Source organism: Ursus maritimus, unplaced genomic scaffold (genome assembly GCF_017311325.1).
Source record: "Ursus maritimus isolate PB19 unplaced genomic scaffold, ASM1731132v1 scaffold_25, whole genome shotgun sequence".
NCBI lineage: Eukaryota > Metazoa > Chordata > Mammalia > Carnivora > Ursidae > Ursus > Ursus maritimus.
Window position 1 is genome coordinate 40579949 of NW_024425008.1, and position 20161 is coordinate 40600109.

The following is a 20161-nucleotide window of genomic DNA, read 5'->3' on the forward strand; positions in this document are numbered from 1 at the left end:
AGATGTAATTAGCATGAAAATTAACAAAACAGTCTCTAGCTGATTAGTCATGTTATCTAATAATCTTCACACTCCGAATACCATACTTTTCTTTATCATGAAAATCTTACAGTGACCTCCTAAGAAGTCCAGTAATTCCACAAGGACTTAAAATGCTTGAAGAGACTGGGTAGTTTACCGTCGCTTTGTTATATAGAGTTCGTCCAGCAGATGTCGTTCTTCATAGCTCATCCATCGCTCATCCGGCAGCTCTTCTTCCTTCTGCAGCAACTGTTCATAGAGTCGAACTGGATTCCAGCCAGTCATTATGTCATAAGTAATCACACATCCCAAAGAATGTGACACTATTGAGACTTTACCCCCTTTTTCTTCAAAGTCTGGATTCCGAGAACAGAAAAGGGAATATAATCGATTCAGCTCCTGCTGAAGGCCTTTAACAAGCTGTTTGAAATAAGAAAACATCATCATATTAGAAATAATCACTCACTTTGCTATAAACTTTATTTCTAAACGCAAATACATTAAGAAAGAAAAACAGACATTACTGGCCAAATAGACCTAGGTCTATTTTATTTTAACAAATAAACTCAAGCACTTCAAAACCTAGCAGAAAATGAAGAAAAGTATAATGTGTAATCCACCCCACCACTAAAGAATGAAGGCAGATACTACCCACCTACATCTTTTCACAGTCCTTAAACCAACTCTATGAGCCAGCAGTTTCATAGACTGAAAAAAAAGTTCCATGCAGATTCCATTAAGTCTTCCAAAGAGCCCCTTCAAATTTTTTCTTCATTGCAACTTATTCATATGCTATTCTAAATTTTCGTACCTTGTAGTTTTAAGCTATAGTGAATTTTATTTTATTTTTAAAGATTTTATTCATTTATTCGACAGAGATAGAGACAGCCAGTGAGAGAGGGAACACAAGCAGGGGGAGTGGGAGAGGAAGAAGCAGGCTCCTAGCAGAGGAGCCTGATGTGGGGCTCGATCCCGGAACGCCGGGATCACGCCCTGAGCCGAAGGCAGACGCTTAACGACTGCGCTACCCAGGCGCCCCAAAGCTATAGTGAATTTTAGAAAAAGAATATCTGCGTTTATGCTAACAGGTGTGCTAACATATATATATTATTTCATTATGCATTTAGATAAGAGTAATGTAATGAAAGGCCATTGTATGATTGAAAAAAAAAAAAGCTAATGTTGATTTAGTCCATATTCCAAGACTCTCATTAAGCTGGCAATATGTATACGAGTAAAAAGTTGCTTTATGTGGTTGCAAAGCAGGGCTTTTTAAGGCTAAAGTTTAGTAATGTGGGAAGTATCTTAGTCATTTTTCTTTGTAAAATTGCTTCCTTTGAAATTTAGCTTTAACAAATATTAACTGGAATACTCCATAAAGTCAGAAAAAATGCTTGTTAAACCCATACTGGGCCCTGACCTGAGTTTAAGGCAGTTCTCCCCTCTTCCTGTCATTGCTTACTACTATTTGATTATAAATTTCCTGCTTGATATTAATGTAATTCCTCATTTCAGTACTAAGTTCTTAATATGCCAGCTGCTACTCTGACATCCAAATATTACTTACGTCTTACTTCTATTTTTGGTCTTGTTATTTCGTCTCAAGAGGCAACTAGCCTCCACTAGACTTTCCTGAACATTTTCTACCTGCTGACACTAACTGAAAATCATTCGAGCATTCCTGCCCGGCAGGATTAGCAGCGACGTGAAAGAAGGCATGGTGCTCTCTCTTGATTGTTGACATCACAGAACTCTACAATGCAATACTCAGGTCTGCTTAAAGCTACTGAAAGTATGTGTTGGGTCTGATGAAATATATTCAGCCAATGAAGGAAGAGGAGGATAGGAGGAGCTGCTAGCCTGTGTAAGGGTGATAAGGGGCCTTTTCACTAGGGAGAAAGGCAAAGGTTTTACTTTAACTGGACATTTTTTTTCTTGGGAAAAGCCAACTCCAACTTTCAAAGTGCATCAGGATCACATGGAGGGCTTGTTAAAGACAGATTGCTAGGCTCCAATCCATAGGGTCTGATTTAGCAGTTCTGGACACCACATTTTAGGAACTACTGCCTTAGTGGCAAATGTATATAAAAATCTTCTAAGACGTGGGTTGTAGATAATTCCAGTCAATATGGTTTAAGGAATAGGCAGTGTGATAATAATTATAGGGCTCTGCTCAAAGGGAATTATAGTGTAATGCTTTGGACTTAGCTTTGAGAAGAATACCAAGTAACCCTTAAAATTTGTAAATTTTTTTTTTTAAAAGATTTTATTTATTTATGTGACAGAGAGACAGCCAGCGAGAGAGGGAACACAGCAGGGGGAGTGGAGAGGAAGAAGCAGGCCCCCAGCGGAGGAGCCCGATGTGGGACTCCATTCCGGAACGCCAGGATCACGCCCTGAGCCGAAGGCAGACGCTTAACGACTGCGCTACCCAGGCGCCCCATGTAATTTTCTTGATTTATAATCTAAAATGAAAGGAGGTGCAGAAAAAGCTAAGGTATAGATAAGATAAACTCCTTCAAAAGCAACATTTGTTAATAGTTTTTACTTTTGAAGTCCTTGATTTTAAGACTCACACCATGTAAATCCAGAAACACTAAAAGACAAGTACTCTGGCAAAAGATATCCAATCTTTTTGTTTTCAAATACCACCCTCCCCATCAAAATTTAAAAATTAAAAAAAGGAAAAGATCTACCAGCATCTCTACCAGTGATTAACCTATTTCATATCAAAAAATTTTAAAGTATTTCTCACTATACCAATACTTCAGTAATCACATATGGATAACAAAACAAGGATAAATATCCAAGACAGAGAAAGTCTATTTGATGTTAAAATATTTCACCATGGAATGAGAAACACAGAATGGACAGTTTCTGAAGAGCTGATGCTTTCATCTGTTTTAACCATATACTTGCATAGAAGTGGTTTTCATGTTTCTTTATTAGAACATTATCTAGATATGGTAGCATTTTTAATCTTTGCCCATAGCTTACATATACAGGAATGTTTGTATTCCAAAACATTATGATTTTGAAAGCCAAGTTTTATTTTTTTATTTTTTTTTAAAGATTTTATTTATTTATTCGACAGAGATAGAGAGCCAGCGAGAGAGGGAACACAAGCAGGGGGAGTGGGAGAGGAAGAAGCAGGCTCACAGCGGAGGAGCCTGACGTGGGGCTCGATCCCATAACGCCGGGATCACGCCCTGAGCTGAAGGCAGACGCCTAACTGCTGTGCCACCCAGGCGCCCCGAAAGCCAAGTTTTAAACCGTTGTGCACTACCTCGAAATGCTTTTATAAATCATCCAGTCAGCAGCAAAATGAGAAATCCACCTCTATTTTGTGTCCACAAAGTCTACTCTAATTAGGGTTTCTTCTCCTTCTCCTCACTGATCCAATTATATTCTCCCAGCTAATGATCCCTTTGTGACCAAGTATATTCATTTGAGATATATGAACCAAGATTAATGATATACCCTGTGATATTAATTTTATTAGCTCTACAATATTATCTAATCAAGTCAGCTAACCTCACATGGTAGGCAACTGATGGCTTTTCAAAAGCTTAAGAGTTTTTAATTTTCGTAACTGCTGCTTAAAAGTTAAACTTTATGAAGAAAATCAACCCAAAAGGAAAAAGCCAGCAGTTTCAAGAGAGAATCCAAACCAACAAAGTATGGCTGAAGAATATAATTAGTCCTTTGTCCTCTCTGCTTCAGGAAGTTTTAATGAGAAAAAGTAATTTAGAGAGTTTTAGTCATATGCATCAATTGAACGATTTTCAAGTAATAATAACAAGAGATGGCCACGACCATTCTCTTTAAAATTCTTTATTTTTAAAAGTCATTGAAAAGAGAGTTCAGATGTACAAGATGTATAGTTCTCTCTGGATTTTTCATGTTACTTTACTCAGGGTTAAACTAAGGGCCAAAGGCTTTCTGATGTCTCTGTAGTCTGGATTAGTTTCCTTTCTTAAAATGGGTCCTTAGGAAGTATGACCTGAGAAGTACTAATTGATACACAAACTTTTCCCTTAACCATGGCTTTTAAGGATTATTGGCACAATCACTAATTAGGGTCCTCCCATGAGCATCTCACAATCTCCAGCGAAAGGGGAACTAAGAGATGATCTAATTTAAACTGCGGTGAAGGCAGGACTCCCTTCAGTGGCAGCCTGGTAAGTCGCTCAGCATCTACCCCAGTGAGTGTCTACACTCTAAGAGGACACCTCTAGTTTTTAAAAACTTTTTTCCAGTTTATTGTGATATAATTGACACATAACACTGTGTAAGTTTAAGGTGCACAACATAACGATTTGATCTATGTATATATTATGAAATGATCAACTAATAAGTTTAGTTAAAATCCATCACATTATTTACAATTTTTTTCCCTTGAGACTTTTTTTTAAGGCTGCTTTAGTTACTTACAAAGTTCTTGTCATTAGTAAACAAACATGTTCCTTTCCATATTTTCTATCACTGATCCTTATTTACTTTCTAGAGTTAACAGAATAAGTCTCTTCCTTTTTTTTTCTTAAATGGGAGACCTTGAAATACATAAAGACAGATAATTAATCACAACTTGAGAATCTAAGGAGGAGGAATTGTACTGGGAGTTCTATATACATCTTTAATCCTCATGACAACCTTTATCAGGTAGGTATCTTCTGTCCATTTTATAAGTGAGGAAGCTGAGGAAGTGGGAAATTTGATCTAAGGTCACATAGCTGGTTAAGTGGCAGGTTTTGAATGGCATTTATTTTACCTCCAAAGGCTGAGAGGAAGGGGGGAAAAAAGGCTCTTTCATATGCCTACCGAGTAAACCAAACAAGGTTCATTCACCAGGCAAGATACAATTCTAAAGACCTCCTGACTGCTGTTATTTATCACTACTTCCTAAGGAAACAACACTGTTTAAAAATAATTTAATCTAGAATACTGGCTAACATCAACCTGGTGCTAAATGGGCTTGATTTGAAGAATCATCATTTTTTTAAGAACAATTTTTTCCTGTTTCTAAGTTTTCTTTTGTTCTTCACAATACCTTAAGCAATGTTCCCCAAATTTCCCTGATGGTATCACCAGGGTAACTGTTAAAAAACCCAAGTTCACAGGCTCTACCTCACACCCCCTGAATCAGAATCTCCAGGGAAGGGACTGTGGAAACCATTCTTTTTCATTCCTTTTCTTAACCTTTTACCTGGAAATAATTTCTAATTGATAAAATGGTGCAAACAACAACAACAACAAAACAACAAAACAACAACAAAAAAACTCCACAAAGATCATCCATATAGCCTTTACCAAAGGTTTATCTATTGTTAGCATTTTATCCTGTTTATCATTCTGTCTGTTTCTGTAGCACACACATCCCTGTACATTTTTTTGTGACCCATTTGAGGATATATTACATACGTTATCGTCCTTTACCCCCTAAATACTTCAGTGTGTATTTCCTAAGACTAGGAATATTCTCTTCCATACTCAGAGTGTAGTAATCAACTTTACTTTGATATATTTGAATAAATTTACTCTGATATAACATTTCATCTAATCTGATCTACCATCCACATTTTGTCAGATGATTTAACGACATCCTTTGTAGCATTTCCCCCCATCCAGTACAAGTTATGGTCTAGGATGAGATGTTGTATTGGGCTATCCTGTCTTTTCAGCCTCCTTTAATCTGGAACATTCTCCACAGCCATTCTTGTCTTTCACAATATTTACATTTTAAAAGAACACAGTGCCATTCTTACTTTATTTGAACTTCCTCATTCTATGTTTGCTTGATGTTTCCTAATGACTGGAGTACTGCACAAAAGATGCTGTGTCCTCCTAATGTCCCTCATAACACCCAATAAAGGCGTTGCCTAATTTCTCCACTCTATACCTGTTTTTTTTAATGACTATGCAAATATCTTGTTCTTCATCAAAATAATGCCTTCAATTAAGCATCCACTCATGAATCTTGCCCAAGCCTCTTTTACCTGATCCTACCATGACAGCTGCAAAATGAGGATTGTCCTCCAGCATTCCCTCCATATTATTCAGAAAGTCCTTTGCGTTTATGGTCGGCAAAGAAGCTTTCTCCCCCATTTGTGTATCGGTTTGTAAATCATACAGATTATGAATTTCTCAGTGATTTTATAACTCCTTTTTTTTTTTTTTTTAAAGATTTTATTTATTTATTTGACAGAGAGACAGCCAGCCAGATAGGGAACACAAGCAGGGGGAGTGGGAGAGGAAGAAGCAGGCTCATAGCGGAGAAGCCTGATTTGGGGCTCGATCCCATAACGCCGGGATCACGCCCTGAGCTGAAGGCAGACGCCCAACGACTGCGCTACCCAGGCGCCCCTGATTTTATAACTTATTATCCCTATTATAATTCTATATTAAAACTACTACTACCAATTCCTTGCAATAAGTAGTAATAATTACTTGATTACTTTGGTGCTCAAATTGTTCCAGATTTGGCCAGTGGGATGTGCTTCTTTAATTTGGCTCCTGTGTCCTTGTGACCTGCCCCATCATTCTCTGGAGCATTTTCCTACTTTCTGTCATGACAAGTTGTTGAAGCTTCCACCTGTACCTATCTTACTCCAGTCTGAGTCAGCCATTTTCCCAAGGAACCCTGCTTATTCTTAGAGGGTAATAATAGTATTGGAGACAAAGATCCGGGTGCTAGGTATGCTCATTAGATTGTGGTACCCTCCCTTCTTGGCCCTTTCAATGCACACAGGTGGGTAATATATGCGTATATATGTATATAAATATACACTTAAATATACAGACATCTATACACACCCATATATTTTCAAAATCATGAATTCACATTTATACCTTCAATTCCAATAACCCCCATGAGACTGTTGTTTTTCCTATATTTTTAATGAGTACCCCAAGTAATTGCTGTAGTTAAGGATGTCTGGGAAACGCTGCTCACGATGGATGATGAATCTCAGCCACAAGTTCTCTGGTGCTTTTCCACAAAATTCAACTGGATTAAAAGACAAACTAATTTAAAATGCTGGGTGTTCTTGGGGCACCTGGGTGGCTCAGTTGGGTAAGCGTCTGACTTCGGCTCAGGTCATGATCTCAGGGTGCTGGGATGGCCTCATTAGGCTCCCTGCTCAGTGGGGAGCTGGAGAGCCTGCTTCTCCCACTCCCTCCGCATCCCAGCGCCTGCACATGTGCGTGCTCTCACAAATACATGAATAAAATCTTAAAAAAAAAAAAAAACCAAACACTCTGGGTGTTCTCTATTTCATTTATCTTAGCTGTCAGTTCCCTCTTTCCACTGAGTATCTGTTTTATTCAACTCCATTCCAAAGGTAACTATTTTTGGAGATATAAGAGTAAAATAGAAAGTGACTACTTTCTCAGCACTAGCCAGTGGTCAGAGCTTTGAGTCTGACACTTTTCTCTTTCCAGTTTTTCCTGTTACTAATGTCAACTTAAAATTTTTTTTTAAAAAGCTCTTATTATTAGTTTTGGGGAACATGTCTCAGTACGTTTTACCCTTAAACATTCAGGATACCTTCTTAGGAAACCTACCAACCATATGTGTGTGTATAAAGTATACTTATGGTTTATGAGTGTGTATATATGTTATATGCTCTCAGCCATTCTCGTTCCTTTTTTTCCCCCTTACTGGTTTCACTTGCAATACTATAGTTCAATTTCCTAAACTTTAGTGCATATCCAACAATGCCCAAAATATACTATAAAGGACTATGAACACATAAATTATCAGTATTCTACCTCATGAACCAGGCCTTCCTTGTTGGGTTAGAATGAGGTCCAGCACAGTTTCTTTTTACTGTTTTTACTGTTTATTGTACTTTGTTTTACCGTTATCATGCGGAGCAAGGCAGACTTTGCCCCATACTGGGATATGACAATGAGGGACTATAGAAAGAGGAATGGTGAAAAATCCTGAGGGGATGGCAGCCCGAAGAGAAGAAAGTTCTGTGGCAATTAATCTAACATATTTCTATAGATATGCAAGGGATATCCTGAGTGAGGTCAGGGATGACTCTGAATGAACAGAATCAGAAATGAACTGGCTTGGAGCAGCACAGAGCAGCTCTACTGGTAACTATTCCTTGTACCAGTTTCTTCATCTTTTGAATGAGGATACTAACTATATCTATCTCATAGGGTTTTTATGAGCATTGGACAAGCTAACACATGCTAGGTAATTAACAAGGTTATTCCTACGCAACAGAATTCTTTTTTTCTTACCAATAACGTGACAAAATGTATTCAGTGCAGAGTCTCTCATCCCTCTGAATAAGCTTTTACCCTCCCCTTCCCCCCACCCAGGGTTATTTTTGTGATGCATCAGCAACATTACTACTTAAGGAACTATATGAATTCACTACAATGACACAATAAAAGCAAGTCTATTACAAACAAAAACTTGAAGGAAATTTCTTAAGTGCCTAAAACTTTCTTGTGAGGAGAATAGTTGTAGATATAATCCGATTTAGGAAAACTGGTATTTTTCAAAGAGCTGTTTTCTAACCAATCTCTGACTTCCAAGATTATCCATTGTACTAAGGGTTTCCCAATGCGTAGTTTGAAGATAATCAAATTTACTATTAAATACAGGCTATTTATAGGTTAATGGATTCCTCTAAATTCTCATTTGCTTGTAAAAAAAAAAAAAAAGCATAAAAATTTAAAATTCAGGACACATATGCTATCACTCTAAAAAATACCCAACAGCAACAAGATAATCATGATACTTACTTCATCTCTATAAAGTGGGCTAGTATAATACATGATGTCCATTGCACTGCTGTTCAGCATATCCCTTAAACCTCGTACTTTGTCAGGAGTAATGGAATCGACAGTGTCTATAAATTTAAAAAAAAGATTAAACTTACAGAAGATCTTTGTTTTAGGGAAAAAATAAATTGCAAAAAAAAATTACATTCTCTGAAACAACAGGTCTTTAAGTTCATGTTTAAAATTCAAGAGTGGCTTTGGATCTAATGAACCTTCCCTTCTTGCAAAATGTTGAAAGAACAAAAAACAAAAACAGTAAAAGACTAAAGGGGACACGGGAAGGAAAGGAACATTAAGGATGAAAGCCATTATCAAATCTCTAAAGATTTACCATTTTTTCTTATGTACTGGCTTTTGCATGACATTCAGGGGCACCCAGAGCAAAACCAGGCCAACTCTATCCTTGGAACAAGGGTTAAGGAACACAACCTCACTCTTCCTGTACCTCTTTTTCTGTTTCCTTTCTCTTCTTCTTTGGCCTCTGTACCTTGGGCCTGGCAATACCCACGTGGAATGCCTACTGCCATTGGTGGCAAACCAGCAACAAATTAAAAAATTCCCCTATGCTTTACATACATCTTTCTTTAGTGAACCCAAGATCCTATGGACAAAAGCTGCCAAACTACAAACACGCACAAAGGCAAATCAGCAGAGGGCCTCTTCAGTAAACAAGATAAAGTTGGTATAATTTACTTTTGAAAAAAGAAAGTCACTTACACTGCCCTGCAAACAATTTAGCACTCCTGAATTACTGCTAACCCGTGGAAATTCTACCTTGAGAAGCTTGTTCTCCGAAATGCCTAATAAAATGATCAGAGATGCAGGAAACTTTGCATTTCCCACAAAAATACAAGCAGCCCTATACTTGGATAAATATCATAATATGAAAGCACAAGTTAGGCAGGAGAAGGCTTATATTTTTAGTCTAGTGCAGTTTCTCTTACCTTCCAGTTTTTCACTGAATTGGTTTATTTTTATTTATTCCCTACTTTAATACAATCTAATAATGACTGGAAGACAACGATTCAAGCAAAAGCTAGAAGTTTTTTCAAAGATGTAAAAGGTATGGGTAGCACAACCCATTTTTAAACTGTAAAAGTGAAAGATGTGACTACCATGCTGATACGAAGAGTTTCAATGCCATTTTAATGCATTTTCAAAAAAAAAGCTTTTACTGTGAAATACACATACATACAAAGAAGATACTTAATAAATATGTGCATCTGAGAGAATAATTTATATATGGGAACACGTTTCTGCTACCTAGCTTAAGAATATTGCCAGTATCTCTGAAACCCAGAGTATATCCCTAAATGATCACATGCCTCTCCCTAAGTAAACACCAATAAGAAGTTGGTGTTACACTCTTGCTTTATAGATTTATAGATTTACTACATGTTCATTAATATTAATAACTTTAGCCAATTCTATAGCATTTATTATGTGCCAGAGCTTAATATTTTATTTCATTTTGTCTGTTTCTGAACACTATGTAAATTGAATTATTTCACTCCCAATAGTGTGCTTCTGAGAGTCATTGATGTTGACCCATTTGGTGTAACCCACTCATTTCCACTGCTGTATACTATTTCACACATATCTAACAACATACCCACTTTCCTTTGAAAGACATTTGGGTTGTTCTTAGTCTTCTGCTAATATAACTATGCTCCCAATAACACTGTTGTACAGGTCTCCTCGTGCACATGTCTAGGAGTTTCTTTAGGGTATATACGTCCAGGAGTGAAACTGCTGTGGCATCGAGCACGTGCACACTGAACTTTGTAAGAATATGTCAAACCATCTTCCAAAGTGATCATACCAATTCACACTCCCACCAATAGTCAATGAGCATTGTCAATGCAGTACAGCCTCACCAACATCTGGTATTGTCACTTAAATTTTTGCCTGAAGGCTGAAAGATATTTCATTGTGGTTTTAACTTGCATCTCCTTGATTACTAGAGAGATGTACATTTTATAATATATAAAAATATATAATTAAAAATATATATTATAAAACACAGACACACCTATATATATACACATATGTGTATGTATGTGTCTGCCTATCTCCACTTAAGTTTCCCATTCTTTATCCTGGATATTAAAGCTTTGGTGATTATATCTGTTGCTCTGTTGCAACATCTTTTCCATTTGTGGTTTGTCTTTCATTTTTTATGTTGACTATTGAGAAAAAGAAGTTCTTAATTTCAGTCTAATCAGATTTACCAATGTTACTTTATAGTTGTGTTTTTGTGCCTTATTTTTTTCCAATATGTTTTAAAGTCCTGGCTTATGTATTTGATCTTCTGGAATGTGAGGTACGAATCATTCCCCACCACCCCCACCCCAGGATAACTGGCTACCAAGCACCACTATGGGACAGGCCATCCTTTCAGCTGTGATCTGTAACGCTGGCTCTGTCATACTTCAGGTTTCCAAACTAAGCACGGATCTGTTTGAGGGGTCTCTAGTCTGGTGCACTGACCTGTTTGCCTATCCTTGTGCCAATCTAAACGGTCTTAAATACAAAAATTAAAAATAGTCCAGTTATCTACCAGCACATGACACCCTCTTCACTCTCTTGTTCTGTATCTTGGCTATTTTCGGGCCTCCGATCTTTCTACAATAATTTTGGGATTAGCTTGTTAAGGTTTATGAGACTTTATTGGGATTTTGATTGGGATTGCATGGAATCTATAGATCAGTTTGGGAGAATTAATATCTCTAGGATATTGAACCATCCAATCTACAAAAATGACCTTTGTATGTATTTAAAAATTATATTTACTATCTTTTGTTTTTTTCATTTTAATATAAGTATACATATTTTATTAGATTTCTCGGAACCTTGTATTTTTATGCTATTCTGAAGTTTTGCTGGCATATAGAAATGCAGTTATTTTTGCATATAGATCTTTTATTTCACAGCGTTGTAAATGATTTAATTCTAGTAATTTTTCCTTAGATTCTTTTATATATTCTGTGTAGACAACCATAAGACCTGCAAATGAAAACATATCTTTTCCTTCCCTTAAAACTGTTATTTCTTTTCCTTATCTCATTATGCTGGTTAAGACTTCAAATTGAGTATCTTTTATAAGAGCAGAGTATCCTTAGCTTGTTCCTAATTTAAAGGAAATGATTTTAGCCCTTCAATACCAATGAGGACAATGACGGTAAATGAAGGTAAATACTCTTTATCAATGTTTTTTAATTTATAAACAGTAAAATTGACCCTTGAGTTTTAAAGCACATATTCTTTCGCATAACCACCATGATAATCAGAACACAGAACTGTTCCATCACCCTAAAAGGTGCCCTTTTAAATTTAAACTCTCCCTTAAACCCTGTAACTGCTGATCAGTTCTCTGTCTCTACAATTTTGCCTCTTCCAGTATGTCACATAAATGGAAGCACATATTATGCAGCCTTTGAGACTGGCTTCTGTAATACTGTAATACTGGGATATACAGCTGACCCCTGTACAAGGTGTGAACTGTGTGGGTCCACTCACACATGGATTTTTTTTGGTATATACAGCACAGTACTGTAAATGCATTTTCTCTCCTTATAGTTTGTCTTTTATAATAACGTCTTTTATTATTCACAATAAGCCTCTTCCAGCCATACCTGAGTTTATGCTAATAAGGTGACTCTTGAAGGATGGGAACTGACTGCCAGAGGAACCAACCGTGTGATTAGAGGGTTGAACTTTCTGCCCCAACCCTGACCTCTGTAAAGGAGAGGGCTTGAGACTGAGGTCAATTGCCAGTGATTTAATCAATTATGCCTACAGAATAGAACCTCCATAAAAACTCTAAATAACAACAGGGTCTGGGGAGCCTCTGGATTGGCACACACATGGAGGGACTGGAAGGGTGGTACACTTGGACAGGATATGAAATCACTGCACCCCTTCCCCATACCTTGCCCTACATAGCTCTTTATCTGGCTTTTTATTGTATCCTTTGTAACACCCTTTTAAATCAGTAAATGTGTTTTAAACTAGTAAATGTAAGTAAACGCTACCCTGAGCTTTGTGAATCATTTTGTGAATCTGGTAAATTCCTGAACCTTCGGATGGGGTCACCGCCCTTCCCCAATTTATAGCCAGTGAGTCAGACGTACAAGTGACGATCTGGAATGAGTGATGGCATCTGAAGTAGGGGGCAGTCTTGTGGGACTGAGCTCTGAATCTGACTGCACTTTCTCTGGGGAGTCTGTGGCAGAACTGAGTTAAACTGCAGGACAGCCAGAATTGGAGAAATGGTTGGTATGGGGAAAAACCTCCGTATTTTGGTATCAGAAGTGTTGAGAATAGAAACAGTGGTGTTTTTCCTTTAGTCTCACTCACCATAATGCCTTTAAGAGTCTATCACAGTAGTTTAAACCTGATGGAAAATAACAGATTCAGTTTTATTAAGTGTTAATTCATCTACACTGTCTAAATTCCTGAGCAGCCTCAGAAATCTATCTGGGTAAATGGGAAAAGCCCAAAAGATAGTGTTAATTACACTAGAACCTTACATACAAGTTCCTGCTGCTGAGAAGTCTTCTTTGGTCACTAGTATTTTTTTTTTTTTTTTGAACTCATTACAACTGTGGATACCTATTTTGGTTTATAAGCTATAAGTGACATTCTTAACTGACTATGAGATAGAATCACAGACTTGGAAGAATCTGTGGAAATCATCCAGGGAGGCAGGTTAGTGCCGATGAACAAGAGCTCTGGTATCATACAGATCGAGATTCCGTCTGCCATTCTAAGTTAAATTCATTTACCTTTCACCGAGTTTCAGTTTCCTTATCAGTGAAATAGAGCAAATAAAGTGGGTACATTTCATAGACACCTGAGAAAATTAAATGAGAAACTCCATGCAAAATGAACGATGGAGTGCCAGGCACACAGTAAAAGCTCCACAAACAGCAGCCGATATCATGTCTGAACAACTCTTTCACTTTCCAGATTATGCAAATCATGAACTGAAACATGCCATCCTGATGGTTTAAATATTAAAAGGTCACAACTTTGTGCATATTTTAGCTAATAACTCTTTTAGGAAGCAAACAAAAATGATTTTAAACAAATATATTGTATAATTTCTCTATGGTAGATTAGAATGCACCAGCCCAGGGAATGCAGGAACAAAAGAAAAAAAACACCTGAGATTTTATCTTCCAAATATAGGAAAAGAAAATTATTAGAAAGAAAATATAAGCTCATATGGAATTGTGGACAATGTGGACAATCACTTTCTGTCAAAAACTTGAGACAGTATTTTTTCTCCCCACGTGCTCCCCACATCCTCCCACTGCGCCCCCTAATCCACGGAAGGCATGCACGAAAACTGGGCTATCTGTGAAATCTACATGGTGATCCAAATCAACATACATCAATTATTTTAAAAATCAATCACAGACCTGTACCCCTGAAACAAATAATACATTATGTGTTAATAATAATAATGAGATAAAAAAATAAAAATCAATGGATTTTATTTACTTAAATAATCTAGAATGAAGACTGAATATACCTCAAGACAACTAAATGAAAGACACTTTGTTTCCAATGAGCAACACTTTGTTTCCACTGACTAAAATCACTTAATTTTTAAACAAACTGTACCTCCATCAAGAGTAAGTTTTGACCTCCACTCAACAGGCAGAAATTCAACATGTGTTGCGTGGTTAGAGAAATGCCTTTCTTCTATTTTTCTTGCAGCTTCTCTCATCCTGAAAAAACAGAATAAAAACAAAACAACATATTATCAGAGTAACTTCTCACATGTACTTACACGGTATAAAATGTCTTTAATCATGTCACTTAGACTTGCTTCTAACTTCATCCTATAACGTTTCAATCATTATTACACTATGCAGTTCACAAGACTAGGAAACCTTAATTTTGAAGATATTTCTCTAAATTTGTTATCTATGATTTCAAATATTACAAACTTTCACATTATACTCTAAATAATTATATGTATAAATCTTTAGTAGAGAGAGCAGGACATCAAATTCCCCCCACCTTCAGCCATCACTCTGCTCCAAATATTAGCAAGTCATGGCCTATCTTATTTCATCTATTCCTCCACTCATTCTCTCCATAATATGAATTTTTAAATTATATTTTAAAATTAAGATATAGCAAAATTGACTTCTTTTCCCTCCTGGTGTCAGTTGTATAATTTGTGGTTAGCACCCCCACAATTAAGATATGGACTGGTTCTATCATCCCCCCAAATTCCCTCACACTAACCCTTTATAGCAGCACCCTTCCCCCATAATATTTTAAAGCAAATCCCAGACATCACATCATTTCATCTATAAATCATTTAGTAGCTATTTTTTTCCATAATAAATTTTTTTCATAATAAAATTTTTATTAATAGCTATTTCTAAAATGTAAGGAAAACATAACGTATTCAGTACTGTTATCATACCAAAACTTTCAATAATTTTTTGATTTCAGCAAATATGTAGTTCAGTGGTCCCATTTTCCCAGTTAGACTAGAAATGTTATTTTATAACATAAAATATACTTTTACACTTGTCTGAATGGAACTCCAAATATAGCAGTCAGCTCCCCCCCCCCCCCCCCCCGGCCCTTTATATGTGGGGATATATTCCAAGACCCCTAGTGGATACCTGAAACTTTGGATAGTACTGAACCCTATATATACTGTTTTTCCTATACATACACACCTATGAAAAAGTTTAATTTATAAATTAGGTACAGTGAGAGCTTAACAATACCTAATAATGAAAGAGAACAATTACAACAATATAATGTAATGAAAGTCATATGAATGTGGTCTCTCGAAATCTGATTGCATTGTACTCATCCTTCTTCTTGTGATGATGTATGAGACGATAAAATGTCTATGTGGTGAGATGAAATGAGGTGAATGACGTAGGCATTGTGACATAGTGTAGCGTTAGGCTACTACCACCTGCTTCCAGATGCAGATGACACCAGATAACTGACATCACAGAGAGTGAAATTAAGGATAAGGTGGGGGACTACTTTACAGTCCATGCACTGTAGTTGGTGGATATGTCTCTTATGCGTCTTTTAATCTACTGGTTCCCCTTGCTCTTTTTTTGGTTTTGTTTTGTAAATTATTTTTGTCCTGTAGAGTTCCTCAGAGTCTGATTTTTAATGACTGCAACTCCATGGTGTTGTTTAGCATGTTCTTTGTCCTCTACTTCCTGTAATTTCTTAGTGAGATATCAGGGCTTGATCAGATTCGAGTTCTACTGTTTTGGCAAGACTACTACTCCATGGGTGCATACAAATGTGGTGGTCTCTTTTTGGTGACACTAGCAGTTACGACAATCATTACTTAATTTATTATGGTTCCATCACTCCTTATTTGCTTATAAAGCTTACACTTTTCACATCCACTTATCTGTACTTCTCTAGAAAGAGAAGTTTCCTCACATCAAATATTTGGCTGCTTTGTAGTACAACCAAATAGTTTATGAACTGAGAAAAGGCAGGATGAATGGTTAATTCTTCCCTTTTATTAACAATTTTCAAAATACTGAGTTCTTAGCTTGTATATTTTTTGACATCTTTACTAACTCATAGACTTAAGACTTATTTGTTCTTTTTTTTCAAGATTTATTTGTCAGAGAGAGAGAGCGCACACGTGCATAAGCAGGGGGTGTAGCAGGCACGGGGGAAGCAGGCTCCCCACTGAGCAAGGAGCCTGATGCAGGACACGATCCCAAGACCCTGGGATCATGACCTGAGCTGAAGGCAAACACTTAACCGACTGAGTCACCCAGGCATCCCTATCTGAGGTGTTTCAATCCGTTGCAGTTATCATCCTTACTGATGCCCAAATTGTCTCCTTTTTGGTCAGCAAATCTTTCCAAGTTGGCTTCTGTGTCCTTTTGAAACAAACTGAGTTTTCCCTTTTGAACAGTTTGGGGGCTTTTTTGTTCACAGAGTTGTACAATCATCACCACTATCTAACTTCAGGACTTACATTGCCCTCAAAGAAACAATGTAGCCATAGCTGTCACTCCCCTTGTTGCCTCTCCCCAGGCCCTGGTAATTATGAATCTATTTTCTTTCTCTATGGCTCTGTCTCTTCTGGATATTTTATATAAATGGAATCATACATATGTGGCCTTTTGTGTCTGGTTTCTTTCACTTAGCTTAATGTTTCAAGGTTCACCCATGTTATATCATGAATCAGTACTTCACTGCTTTTTATAGCTGAATAATATTCCACCATATGAATATACTTTTGCTTATCCATCATCAACTAACGAACACTTGGACTGTTTCTATTTTGGGGCTATTATGCGAACGTTGCTATGAATATTCTTTAACAGGTTTTTGTGTAGATAGGTTTTCAATTTTCTTGGGTATATACCTAGGAGTGGAATTACTGGCTCGTATGCTAACTCTGCGTTTAAATTTTTGAAGAAGTGCTAAACTGTTTTCCAAAGCAGTTGTACTATTTCACAATCCCATCAGTAACATGAGGGTTCTAATTTTTCCACATCCTAACACTTGTTATTTTCCATCTTTTTGTTAAGAGTCAACTTAGTGGGTGTAAAATGGCATCTCTTTGTGGTTATGAATTCCATCTCCCTAACGCCTAATGATACCGAACATCTTTTCACGTGCGTATGGACCATTTGCATATTTTATCTGGACAAATGTTCAAATCCTTTACCTATTTTAAAAATAGAGTTTTTTTTTATTGTAAGAGTTCTTTACACATGCTACATACTATAGATCCTTCTCAGATTATGATTTGCAAATATTTCCCCCATGCTATGGGTTTTCACTTTCATGATAATGTCCTTTGAAGAACAGAAGTTTTAACTTTTGCTAAGTCTAATTTATCTCTTTTTTCCTCTGTGGCTTCTACTTGTGATGTTGCATCTCAGCAACCATTGCCTAATCCAAGGTCACAAAGATATACTCCTATGTTTTAAGAGTTTTATAGTTTTGGCTCTTATATTTTGGCCTTTGATTAATTTTGAATTAGTTTTTATATATGTGTGAGGCAGAGGTTTAATTTCATTCTTTTGCAGATAGATATCCAGGTGTCCCAGCACCAACTGTTGAACGGCTATTCTTGGGGCACCTGGGTGGCTCAGTCAGTTAAGCATCCAACTCTTCATCTCAGCTCAAGTCTTGATCTCAGGGATCTAGAGAATTATACTTTATTGGACTCCATGCTGGGCATGGAGCCTATTTTTTTTTTTTAAAGGGCTATTCTTTCCTTAATGAATTGCTTTGGCACTCTTGCTGAAAATCAATTGAACTCTCAATTCTATTCCATTGATCTTGCTTTGTAGCAAGTTATGAAATTGGGAAGTGTAAGTCTTCTGTCTTTGTTCTTTTTCAAGATTGTTTTGGTGTTCTTGGTTCCTGGCATTTCTATATGGATTTTAGGATGAACTTGTCAATTTCTGCATAAAAGACAGGTAGGACTTTAATGGGGATGTGTTGAGTTTGTAGCTCAATCTGGGAAGTACTGCCATATTAACAACATTAAATCTTCTAATCCACAACGGTCATTTTCGTTTATTTGGTCTTCTTTAATTTCTTTCAAAGATGTATTGTAGCTTTCAATGTACAAATCGTATATTTCTTTTGTTAAACTTATTCCTAAGTAGGTTATTTTTTTTTTGATGCTGTAATAAATGGAAATGCTTTTTCTTTTTTTTTTTTAAAGTAAACTCTACCCCCACGTGGGTCTTGAACTCACAACCCCAGGATCAAGAGTCATATACTCTTCTGACTGAGCCAGCCAGGCGCCCCCGGAAATGCTTTCTTAATTTAATTTTCAGATTATTCGTTGCTAGTATATAAATACAACTGATTTTTGCATGCTGATCCTGCATCCTGTAACTCTGCTGAGTTCATTTATTAGCTGTAGTAGCTTTTTGTGTGTATGTATAGGTTCCCTAGTATTGTCTCTCTATAAGATCATGTTATCTGCAAACAGAGATCATTTTATTTCTTCCTTTATAATCTGGATCTCTTTTATTTCTCTTCTTGCCTAACTGCCCTGGCTGAAACCCATAGTACAATGTTGAACAGAATTGGGAAGGGACATCCCTGTTTTGTTTTTGATCTTGAGGAAAAGCTTTCAGTCTTTCATTGTTAAAGTATAATTTTAGTCATGAGCTTGTAGATGCCTTTTACCAGATTGAGGAAATTCCCTTCTCTCTCTAGTTTCCTCAGTGTTTTCATTACGAAAGGATGTTAAGTTTTGTCAATGCCTTTTCTGCATCAAAAACCACATGGTGTGTGTGTGTGTGTGTTTCCCTTTGTTCTTGTGTCCATAAGGAATATTGATTTGTATTCATAAGGGATATTGGTCCATAGCTTTTTCTTTTCCTTATGGTATCTTTGTCTGGTTTTGGCAACAGGGCAATACTGGCCTCAAAGGATGAGTTGGGAAGTTTTCTTTCCTCTTCCATTTTTTGGACAGTTTGTGAAGAACTGGTGCTAACTCTTTGTTTTGCAGAATTTGCCAGTGAGACCATCTGGTCCTGAGCCCCCCTTTTTTTTTTTTTTTTGAAGGAAGCTTTTTGATTATTAATTCAAACGCTTTATTTGCTAATGGTCAATTTAGATTTTCTATATCTTCTTACTGATCATCAAATCAGTTTGGTAGTGTGTATCTTTCTAGGAATTTGTCCATTTCATCTAGGCTATCTAATTTTTTGCCACAGAATTATGTGTAGTATTCCCTTATAATCCTTTTGATTTCTGTAAGGTCAGTAATTATGTCCCCTTTTTCATTCCTGATTTTAGTAATTTGAATCTTCTTTTTTCTTGGTCAGTCTAGCTGCAGGTTTCTCCATTTTGCCGATCTTTTCAAAGAGCCACAATAATATATAGAGATCTGGGGCACCTGTGGCTCAGTCATTAAGCGTCTGCCTTCGGCTCAGGTCACGATCCCAGGGTCCTGGGATCGAGCCCTGCTTCGGGCTTCCTGCTCCCCTGGGAGGCTGCTTCTTCCTCTCCCACTCCCCCTGCTTGTGTTCCCTCTCTCGCTGACTGTCTCTCTGTCAATAAAATAAAATCTTAAAAAAATACATAGAGAGAGATCATCCTAGTTGTTTTACAACTGCACAGTTTTCCATCATATAAATAGCCATAGTTTATCAACCAACTCTTACTGATCACGTTTGGGTAATTTCCCATTACACATAAGGCTGAGAAGAATAGCTTTATGCATATATCTTTTAAAAAGTAATTTTGCTGATATTATCCTTGATTCAGAAGTTAAGTTAGCTGGGTCAAAGAATAAATGCATATATAATTTTGATAGACATTCCCACATTCTCTC

At 36.8% G+C, this 20161-nt stretch overlaps 1 protein-coding gene across 2 annotated transcripts in view; it reads right to left on the reverse strand.

The window, feature by feature from the left end:
- DDHD1 (DDHD domain containing 1) overlaps positions 1-20161 on the reverse strand; it is an 89155-nt gene that overhangs the window by 20309 nt on the left and 48685 nt on the right. For both annotated transcript variants that reach the window (XM_040641847.1, XM_040641846.1), the window contains exons 5-7: positions 14455-14561; positions 8785-8891; positions 179-441 (exon numbers count right to left, since the gene is read on the reverse strand). In XM_040641847.1, the coding sequence (XP_040497781.1) occupies positions 179-441; positions 8785-8891; positions 14455-14561 (477 nt within the window). The remainder of the gene's footprint in view (positions 1-178; positions 442-8784; positions 8892-14454; positions 14562-20161) is intronic.